General features: G+C 57.4%; 1 protein-coding gene across 1 annotated transcript in view; it reads right to left on the reverse strand.

Moving 5' to 3' along the window:
* Positions 1-548: 548 nt before the first annotated feature.
* Positions 549-10,984, reverse strand: part of LOC117885526 (immunoglobulin superfamily member 1-like) — a 29,053-nt gene continuing 18,617 nt past the window's right edge. Inside the window, exons 10-16 of the mRNA XM_034786798.1 lie at positions 5,721-5,739; positions 5,373-5,417; positions 4,580-4,608; positions 4,191-4,212; positions 2,934-2,971; positions 2,091-2,239; positions 549-1,628 (exon numbers count right to left, since the gene is read on the reverse strand). Coding sequence (XP_034642689.1) covers positions 1,524-1,628; positions 2,091-2,239; positions 2,934-2,971; positions 4,191-4,212; positions 4,580-4,608; positions 5,373-5,417; positions 5,721-5,739 — 407 coding nt within the window. The 3' untranslated portion in view covers positions 549-1,523. The remainder of the gene's footprint in view (positions 1,629-2,090; positions 2,240-2,933; positions 2,972-4,190; positions 4,213-4,579; positions 4,609-5,372; positions 5,418-5,720; positions 5,740-10,984) is intronic.

Below are 10,984 nucleotides of genomic sequence, written 5' to 3' on the forward strand. Positions count from 1 at the left end.
CTACCATCTACAGACACCGCCGGCACCAAGAGGCTGAAGTGCTGATCAAAGGGGAGAGCCTGGCTGAAAGGCAACCAGTGAGCCTGTGATGAGAGGCCTCTAAGTTTCTAAGGGCACTGAAAGTGTTAAGATCAGCTTAGAATGTGTTTTGCTTTTATTTAATTTATTTATTTAATTTGACCAAATCCTACTTGTTCTGTTTTGACTGATAATCACTTAGAATCTATCTTTGTAGTTAATAAATCTGTTTATTCTAAATGAAACATTGCACTTGGTTTGAAGCGTGTCAGAGATTCCCCTTGGATAACAAGCCTGGTACACATACATTTCTTTGCTAAATTGACGAACTCATATAGGCTTGCAGCCTCCAGTGGGCATAACTGGACACTGAAAGACGGAGGTTCCTAGGGTTGTGATTGGGACCGGAGATATTGGCTAGTGTCATTCGGTTGCACAATCCAAGGAGCAGCTTCCATGCCAGAGGCTGTGCGTGAACAGCCCAGGAGTGGGGGTTCTCACAGCAGAGCAGGGTAAGGCTGGATCCCAGAGTCAGGGATTGGAGTGACCTAGCACATCACCGGTCTAGATAACACCAGGGGAACGTCACAACCCCATCTCCCGAACAGCTCTTCAAGAGCTGCCATGGTCAACCCTAGAAGTGGTTACATTTTGGTGCTGGGGGAGAGATGCCCTTCTGCAGTATTTGCTCTGATGCTGCTAAACTGCTGTCAATCCATCCCCCAGAAGTGGCTGCATTTCAGCCCCGGGTGAAGATCCCTTTGGAGGGGTAGCGCTAACTGTGTTAAAGAGTGGTCAGTCCTCACCCCAGAGCTGGCTGCATTTCAGTGGTTTGATTAATGTATCCCAGCTGTGTGTCTGTGTGTGTATGTGTGTCCCTCCCTTCTGCCCCCTACTGGAGGGGATGAGATCTGTGTGTGTCGAGGCCAGTCCCCTATCTAACCCCTAATGAAAACCAATGTGATTTCATTTTGTTTAAAGGATTTTTGAAAACACAGACCCAGAACTCCACGGCAAAGGAACAGGAGTAATAATATCCAGGGGGTCCCATTGTAAGAGAAGGTTTCCCACAACAAAAGGGCGCAATGTTCATTGGAACAGATGTAGGGGTAGGGGCCCTTCTGGACTATTTCAAATAATTCTGCAAACTCTTGTCTTTGACAGATTAAAACCCAAACTCCCTCCTCTAACCTGTATGCTGAAAATAACCCAAGTGTTAGGAATTACTGCTCTCCCTGCTCTAACCTACTCCCTTCACAGAGCCTGGCTCCCAGCCCCACCCCCTGCTCTAACCCATTAACCCCAATCTCCTCCTAGAGCTGCAATAGGACCCAGGAGTCCTGGCTGCCAGCCCCCCACTCCCTTACATTCATAGTACACCAGGAAGAAGTTTGTGGCCATTAGCGGGTTTGCAGGGAAGGGAAGGTTGGGGGGATGGGGCATTGTGCGAGGTGTTCTCAGCGTGGGGTGGGACGGCGATGGGGCGGTGGCAGAGGCTGTGATCACTAGGGGATTTCGCTGTACACCTCATCCTCCGAGATGTACTTTTCTCCTCTCTGCTGGGCCCTGGAGCTAGGGGGAGTCAGCGTGGAATAGACGGTATTGCTCGCCTAGGACAGAAAAGACAGGGCCTCATGTCAGCGGGGGTGGGGGTCTGTGCTACAGGAAGCAGGGAGGGAGGCTCAGTAGGGGGCACTCTCTGCTCAGTGCAGATCACAATGCCCCGGTGTGACTCTAGGGGGTGCTCTGCTGTAGGCCGTGGTATGGGGGATTGTACTAGGGGATCTCTCCCCCTGCAGTCTGTGCTGATCCCAATGCCTCAGTGTGGCACTAGGGGGCATTGTGCTGTGGGGAGCAGTATGGGAGGCTCAGAAGGGGGGTCTCTCCCCTCCTGACCGCTATGCAGTGACAGGTGGAGCTGTGTTGCAAGGAGCAGTTTGGAGGTGAAATAGGGGGCGCTCTCCCCATGAAGTCTTTGCTGACCCCAATGTTCCAGGACGGAGCTGGGGGTCGCTGTACTGCAGGGAGCAGGATGTGAGGCTCAGAGGAGGGGCGCGTTCTCCGGATCTTACCGAGGAGTTCCGCTCTACCCTGGCATCTGCATCCTCTTCTCTCTTGCCCCTTTCCTGGGGATTTCGACCCACTACAGGCTTGTTGGACCATGCTGGCTGGTTGTGGGTCACTGGCTGGACCTGCCCATCACGGCTCCATTGCTGCAGAGCTAATCACACAACAGATCATCCCCCTGCCCTGCGGCCTGATCTCCCAGAGGAGCCCAGAGGGCGAATATCTCCTCTGTGCTGTGGTTCCCATCTTTAACTGCTAGGAGGCAACCTAACATTAGAGTTACCCACAAGGAAGGCAGAGTGTGGCAGTCAGAAATTTCCCTTTTAAAGGGTAAGTGCTCCACAGACCCCGCCATAGGCGCCAACTTTCTCCGGCGCCAGTGTGTGCTCACAAACCCCACCCCTGGCCCTGCCCCATACCGCCCCCATTCCAACCCCTTCCCCAAAGTGCCCGCCCCAACTCCACCCCCTCCCTGCCCCTATTGGACCCCTTCCCCAAATCCCCGCCCCGGTTTTGCCTCTTCCCCAAGCGTGCCACATTCCCCCTCCCCCCAATGATGTGAAACAGCTGTTTCGCGGCACAAGCGCTGGGAGCTAGGGGGAAAAAGCAGGCCCATGGCCCACTGAGGGGATGAGGTGGACGCAGAGTGGAGGCGAAGGTGAACTGGGGAAGGGGGCTGCAGGTGGGTGCTAAGCATCCCCCAATTTTTCCCCTGTGGGTGCTCCAGCCCCAGAGCCCCCATGGAGTCGGCGCCTATGGACCCTGCCCCAGGGTTCCAGACTCCATTTCTCCAACCAGCAGAGTATGTGTCTCTGTCAACTGTGGGGGCACCTTGGAGTGTTACTCACCTGTGCCAGCCCTGAAGGGTATGTTGACATACACGGGCCTGAAAGAGAGAGAACCAAACATCAGTGGTGGCGCAGGGTCTGCTGAGCAGGGCTGGGGTTCTGATCCCAGGGCAGGAAGATGTAGGGTCATCAGGGGAATGGCACTGGGGATAGAGTAGGTGGGTGCAGTGGTTGGGTCAAGGTTACTACAGATTTTGTTTTTTGCAGTCATCCATTCCCATTCATTCATTCATCTTTTTTTCTCATTTATTCTTTGCAAACTTGGTCATTTTCTCCTTCCTTCCTTCCTTTATTCAGTCTCTCTCTCTCTCAATCATCTCCTCTTTTTTTCATTCATTCTTTTTCATAATCAGTTTTCTGTTCTCTTTGGTTCCCTCTTTCACACACCCCTTCCTTCTCTGTCTCCCAATCATCTCTTCTACCTCCTTCCTTCATTGATTCATGTGCTCATTTAATCTCCTTCTTTCATTCTGTCTGCCATTCATCCTCTCTCTCATTCATCTCCTCTCAAACTCACTCATTCATTCCATGTTCTCTCTTTCATTTGTAGGCTTGGGAGCATTAGATTTTCCTTGGTCAACATTGGCAAAGGTCAACTTTGCCGTACACACACAAACGGACTTAAAAAAATATTTCCATTGATGATGTTCCAAATTTACAAGTAGGCCAAGTAAGAAAAATGCTGCCTGAGAATTGATTAGTTTGCTTTAAGGATATTTTCTTTGCCTATTTTAACATGGGACATTGGCAATTTGTTTTAGTGGTTAGCGAGCTCTGATCTTCTTGAATCTCAATGTCTCCTGTCCTTAAACAATTAGAGTCTAAGCCCTGCTCAGAATTTCCTAGAACTGTGAAAATTTGAAGAGGAAAAATGGGGCGGGAGGGACACTTAAAAATAACCATTGATATTATCCATTTAAATTGCAGAAAAATGAAAACCGAACTCTGCAAAGCCTAGTTGTTTTCAATACAGTTCCTACCAGCTTGGCCTCAGGGAGAAGATGCCGCATCCCACTAGGTGGCAGTGTTGCATCACAGATTACGGGACAATAGATTCGAAATTTGGGACCTAGGAAATTTGCCCGGATTATATGGTGGGCTGGGGTGGCTGTTCCTCTTGCCCATCGCAAACAATGAGGTTCTTATGGGATGGGCCAGTCTGTTGTGGTGGGCAGGCATGGACAGCCCTGCGAGGGATGGAGAGAGCCAGTCCCTGAGGGGTGGGGGTGTATCGGCCTCTGGAATTGGGGAACTTACTGTGTCTCTGCCACGACACCACCTGTGAAGAGAAGGGGAAACAGCCATTAAACAAGAGGGTGATTGGTCCTGTGGACCTTGGGGCCTCGGCCGAAAGTGAAGGTCTCAGGATCGCTGTGCTCAGTGTGAGGCATTTGAATGGGGAGCCATTTTAGAGCTACATAGGATATTGTACCCTGAGCCTGTGGGGGAGAAACTCGCTGTTTGAAAGGCAGCATTGTAACCCACCGAAGCTAGGGCACGGCAGTCAGAAATGCCCCTCTTAAAGGGGAGGCCCATAGTGCCCCCACACACTGCCAGTCGGTGATGGGATGGGCATCCGAGGCTCTGGCACCAGGCCTGGAGGTGAGGGAGCTGCCCTCAGTGGGGGTGGGGCAGTCATTACTCACACATATTGACCCCGGAGTTGTCGGACGACCTGTGAAGGCAGAAGCGGAGGGTTAGTGGTGGGGCGGGAGGCTGCTGGGAGCCCCTGTCCTCTATGGGGGTGGGGACAGGTGAGCCCATATGACCCCCAATTCCCCATGCTGCTGCAAAGGATTCTGGGTCACCACTTTCTTTTCTCTCCTACTTTCTTAGCTGTTCATCCTCTTTGTCCTTCTCTGTCTCCTTCATTCTCTCTCCTTCCTCCCTCCCCCTTTTCCTCCTCTCCTCCTTTTTCTCTCTCATTATTCCTTCATTTTCTTTTCCTAACCCTCCCCCCTGATTTCCCTCCAACCTCCCTCCTGTCCTGTGCACTATTTGACCCCCTTCTTCCCCAGCCTGGTCTCCCTATCCCCTATCTTCCCTGAGATCCACCCCAGTTTCCCCGACCCTCCAAACAATCCCTGCTTCCCCGCAGTATTCCACTCTGAGATCAGCCCCATGGTGCACGTAGCCATTCAATGCCCCACATGTGCCTCAGCCCCCCCTTATCATTCACAGTGTCCCAGCAACAGAAATCCCCACTCTTATTTTCTATTGGCCATGTACCCCCCAATAGATTGACCCCCCGGCCACCTGGACCCATGGACCGGAGCCCCTATCACTTGAGCTCAATGCCCAGCCCCCATCCAGGCTGTGCAAACTGCTATGTGCTGGCATCGCCCCTAGAGGGTGTGAGTGAGCCAGGCTGGGGAGTGACCCTACAGCCAGTCCCCTGGGGGAGGGGGAAGGGAGACCAGACCTCGCCCCCTTACATACCGTCTCATCCGCGACCGGCGCAGCTCCTGGCTCTTCCAGTAGGACCTGGAAGGGAAATGGGGGTGGAGGTGTCAATAGGGGCATCGACCTGGAGGCGGGGGCACTGTTGGGATGAGCTGGGCCCAGGGGATGGTGGCTGCTATTCCCAATGTGAACACCAGGGGGGCTTTGAGGTGCAGGAGGAGACAGTTGGGGGGAATTGGAGAATTTTGCCCTACCAGTGGTGGGGGAGGGCACGGTCGGGTTCTATCCCCAGAGGATTGAGGGACCTGTTGGAACAGATTTGCCCTCTTAGGGGTAAACTTCTCCTGGCCCCATGGAGGGGCCTGAGGATGAGGAGGAACTTACGTGGGGAGCCGGCAGCTAGCTGGGAAGGAAGGGGAAGAGATTGAATTAAAATGAGATTCCGTGGAGTCTCTCTTCCCTGTCTTGCCCCTGTTGTGGTGACCCCTAAGGGGGAGCACCCTGCCTTCCTGGATGCCTGGGTCCCATCCCACCTCCCAGTTTCTCCACCCCCAGGTCTGGGACCTAAATGGCTCCCCCAGGGATGAGGCGACTGTGCTGCTTCTTGGATGCCTGGGTCCCATCCCCTGTCCTGTCCCCCACCTGAAGTTGGCTGGGTCTCAGCCCATTTTTGGTATTCCCTCCCTCCCAAAGCCAAATCACTCACAATCCTTTGTATCAGGAGTCTGCTGTGCCAAGTTACCCATAGTCCTTTGCACCAGAGTCCTGTGGTACCCAACTACCCATGATTCCTTGCATGGCGGTCCTGTTCTCGCCAGATACCCACAGTTCTTTGCACCTGGCTCTTGATATCCCATGTCACTCCTTGTGGGGGCTGAGAGCGCTGAAGGCGATCCCTACGTGTGAACACTCCTGTCTCTGATGCCTGGGTCCCATCCCCCACAGGCACTGAGAGCTGCGGTGCCCCCTAGGGGTTAATGCCTGATGCTGCCGTCCCAGATGCCTGGGTCCCATTCCCCATCCTACGCCTCACGCACCTGCCGTCTTCTTCCTGCAGAGGCAGATGAGGACCAGCAGAGCCAGAGCCGTGGCAGCCCCACCGCACCCAGCCACCAGGGGGACGGGCAGAGACCAGGCTGGTAAAAGGAGGGGATGAGTTAACAGCCAGGAACAAAGGAGGTGGCAGCATCCGGGGACTCACTATCTGCTCCAGACCCCATCCAGGGCAGGGGACAATCTGGGCCCTCCCCTTTATGGAGGGATTTTTTGGCTGCCAGATGCTCTTGGTACCGCCCATTGTGAAATGCTGCCACCTGGTGTGAGGCTCAGGTACTGCACCCCTGGGGCTGCATGTGGCTCTCTCGCCCCCGCCCCCAACATGTGCTGTGTCTTGGCTCCAGGGTCTCCCCTGGGGTAGCAGGTGTTGGGGTGCTGGGCTTATTACAGGGTGTGATTACAGGCCTCACCTGTCACGGTGATATTCACAGCCTGGCTCCTGGGGGATGGGATCCACCTGCCGCTTATGTTTGCCTCGTACCCGCAGCTGAATTTCCCGGTGTTATTGGGACCGGCTCGTGGGATGCTGAGCACAGAGAAGTTCATAGAGTCGGTGCTGGGCTCTGTGGTGCTGATCTCAGACCCTGTGTCCCCAGGGACGATCTCAACTCCATCGTTGTAGAAGTGAAACCTCCTCTTGCTAGTGTCCCCGGGGGCTGCACAGGTGATGAGCAGGGGGAGCCCTTCGCTCACCACTCCAGATGGGGGATCCACACTCAGCGCTGGCTGTGGAGGGGGATCTGAGGGGAGCAGGACAGGGGAGAAGTCAACAGTGAAAGCACAGTACTGAGTGTGGGGAAGGGGCGGCTATACTGTATAATGGGCACTAGGGGACAGCAGAGGGTGGGGGTAGGGAAGGGGCGGCTATACTGTATAATGGGCACTAGGGGCAGCAGAGGGTGGGGGTGGGGAAGGGGCGGCTGTACTGTATAATGGGCACTAAGGCAGCAGGGGGCGGGGGAGGGCTGTCTATAATGTAGAACGGGCGCTGTGGGTGTCCGTACCAGTCACGCTCAGTGGCACTGGCTCGCTGGGGGGTGAGCGGAGGTGGCGCCCATGGAGCTCTGTGCTGTACCCACACCGGTAGGTCCCACTGCCGCTGGGGGTGACGTTGAGGGGGAGTCGGGGCTCCGGTGGCTCTGAAAGCAGTTCCCCATCTCTCAGCACCCAGTGGTGCTCATCCCCTTGTTCTCTCACCTCCTTTGGCTGCCATTGTTTGGCCCCGCCCCACTACCCCCGCTGTGGTTATGGCACCATCAGACCCTGCTTGGGGCTCGGTGGAGCTCAGCTGGGGGACGGTTCACCCCAGCCTCTCTGGGGTTCAATGTGCAGAAGTGCAGGGGGATGGGGTGCAAGAGAGCCAGGGATGGGGTGCAGGGACACAGGGGGTACAGGGCAACAGGTGCAGGGATGCAGGTGTGACTGGAGTTGGGGTGTAGGGGCACAGGGAAGTTAGGGTTCAGCGGTGATGGGGTGCAGGGGGACGGGGGACAAGGTCCAGGGGCAATGGGGGAGAGGATGAAGGGGTGCTGAGGTATGGGGTATTGGTCTCAGGGGGATGTGGTGCAGGGGAGCCAGGGGACAGGGTGGAAGGATGCACTGGATGCAGGGTAACAGGGTCCAAGAGTGATGGGGTGCAGGGGTGACGGGAGTGGAGTGTAGGGATGATGGCAGTTGGGGTATGGATAATGGGGGACAGGGCACGGGGAGCAGGGGGACATGGTGCAGAGGGACAGGGTGATGGGGCACGGGGGACAGGGTTTGGGGTGCAGGGGTGACTGGATTTGGGGTGTGGGGGCACAGGAGGATGTGGTTCAAGGGTGGTGGGAGATGGAGTGATGGGGTGTATGGGGTGCAGGGGTGATGGGGGACAGGGTGCAGGGGTGCAGGCATATGGTGTATGGATTGGAAGGGGAAGGGGTGCAGGGTCGACAGGAGTTGGGATGCGGTGGACGAGGGGCCATGGCACGGGGCCATGGTGCAGGGGCATGGGACGATGGGGTGTAGGGAGCTGGGGTGCAGGGGCACAGGGGGACTGGGTGCAGGGGCACAGGGTGCAGAGGGACGGAGTGCAGGGGCACAGGGGGAGGGGTGTGGGGGGAGGCCGGTGAGTCAAGAAATGGATCTTGCCCCCCAATGAGTCTGTGCCCCCAAGATCCTTAGGGTGGCCAGCGCCAGACCTGGTGTCACAGGGCAGCACCCGGTTAGATCACCAGTGAGAGGTGCCCCCCCGGGTGGCCCTCATTCCCCCCAGCCGTGCTGGGCCAGTCACAGAGCTGGGTGCATCCCTAAGACCAGCACCGCCGGCTGTGGGTCAGGCTGTGGAAGCTGATGGATTCAGACCCCAGGGTCGAGCCCCACTGCCCAGGCCCCACCCAGCCTCCTGCTGTCTGTCACGGGTCTGTCACGCGGCAGCCGGGGGAGGCTGGGGAGTAGCGGGATCAGAGGGGGGCGGTGCGGGGTTCCCATAGCGCTCTGGGGGGGGCTGCGACCTCACGGCTGAGGCAGCCTGAAGGGTGGGAGGGGGAGGGATCAGAGCTGGCCGTGGGATGGGGCTATGGCAGTAGGGGGCAGGCTGGGAAGGGGCGGGTGGGCAGGTGGACAGTGCTGGGGGATGTTCTTACGTCAGTCAAGGCGGGATGGATGGGGTGAAGGTTGGCTGATCGGGGGGTGCAGAGGAGCACAGAGGCGGCTGGTGTGGGCAGGGCAGGTATCTGGCAGAGATACCCAGGTACTGATCCCCAGATCGCACCAGCCCCTCACCCTGCCAGATCTGCTGCTGTCTATCTGCCTCCAAAGGGGCCCAGCCAGCCCGGACTCCCCGCTCCGCCTCCCTCTGGATCAGCCCCGTCAGCGGCTTCTCTCCCTCCCCACCCAGTGCCACCCTCCGGAGGGACGTGCACTCACCCAGCACCAGGATGCGGACGGGGTGACTCGGCCCGGATGGGATCTCCCGCCCCGATTCCAGGAACCAGTACCCACAGCTGTACGCCCCGGAGTGCGATGGGGCCAGGGGGGGCAGCCGGAGGGCGCGGCTGAGGTTGAGTGGGTCAGGACCAGGCATCTGGGAATCTAGATTCTGACCGTCCTTGAGAAACTGGATCCTGGACAGCGTGTGGCCCCCAGGAGCTGAGCACGTCAGGGTGACGGAGTCGCCGGAGATGTAGCCGGGATGGGACGGGGACACAGAGAGCTGGGGGGCAGCTGGGGGGACTGGGTGACATGGGGAAAAGGGACAGGGAACAAGATGAGACATGGGGAAGCCAAACCAGGCAGGGCAGCAGAGACACACATACAGGTCAGGGCTCTTCCCCTCCAGCAGAGGGCGCAGGGACGGACACACACACACACACACAGAGGGCAGGGCTCTTCCCCTCCAGCGGGGGAACAGGGACACACACACACAAAAATAGTAGGTTTGCTCACTCTCTCTCTCTAGCGTGCACGCACACACACACAGCAGGACTCATCTCCTGCAGCAGGGGGTGCAGGGACACACACACACACAGCAGTAGTAGGTTGTGATCTCTCTCTCTCTGTCTCTCTCTCTCACACATACCAAGTAGGGTGACCAGACAACAAGTGTGAAAAATTGGGATAGGGGTGGGGGTAATAGGCGCCTATATAAGAAAAAGTCCCCAAAATCGGGACTGTCCCTATAAAATCGGGACATCTGGTCACCCTATCCCCTCCAGCAGGGGGCAGCAGGGACACACAGCCCACAGCCCCTCCAACAGGGACCCCCCCGCGCTGTTCATGGTGATGGTCCCTATCAATCATCTGTTTCACCTCTTCCCTGCCACCCTCGGTTCCCAGCATGCCCCCGGCCCAGGGAGTCGCTCTGTGGCGGAGGCTGGAGGCTCCTGCCTGCGGGTCCTGCGGGGAACGAGGTCTCACCCAGCACAGAGATGGCGACGGCCCCACTGCGGGGGGATGAGATCTCTCTCCCGGACTCCCTCCTCTGGTACCGACAGGAGTAGGCCCCGGCGTGCCCCGTGCCCACGCGGGCGAGCTGCAGTGTGGGGCTGCTGCTGAGCAGAGGTGAGGGCAGCTCCCCTCCATCCTTGGAGAACTGAACCGTGGCCAGCGTGGGAGCCCCAGGGATCGAGCAGGTCAGAGCCACGGCTTCTCCCACCACGTAGACCGGGTGTGCTGGGGTCGCGGTGAGCCGAGGGGCAGGCAGGGGGGCTGAAAGAGACGGTGAGGGGGAAGGAGTCCTAGGGGATTCGGGAGCCCCCGGCCCACTGCGGGTCAGTGCACTTTGGGAGACATCACCTTTAGGTTACAGGGTCATGGGTAGTTGTCACCTACAGCAACACCTGCCCCCATCTCACCAAGAAGACGCCTTCAAAAGGCCACAGCTGACAAGCCAACCATGGGCTGCCGGCTCGGAGGAGACTTTGAGCTCGGGGTTGTCCCCTGCTGGGGAACCTGCTCTAGCCTCATCTAACAGAGCTGGGTCTCACCCACCCAAGGTGACTCATGCTCTGCCATCCCGAGATCCCAAATTCAGTCCCCACTGCCCGGGGCATGGCCCAGACCCAACCTCCGGAGGTGCGGGCGGTAGCTAGCATGGGACTGAGGTTTCGTCA

The sequence above is a fragment of the Trachemys scripta genome, chromosome 12, assembly GCF_013100865.1.
Source record: "Trachemys scripta elegans isolate TJP31775 chromosome 12, CAS_Tse_1.0, whole genome shotgun sequence".
Classification (NCBI taxonomy): domain Eukaryota; kingdom Metazoa; phylum Chordata; order Testudines; family Emydidae; genus Trachemys; species Trachemys scripta.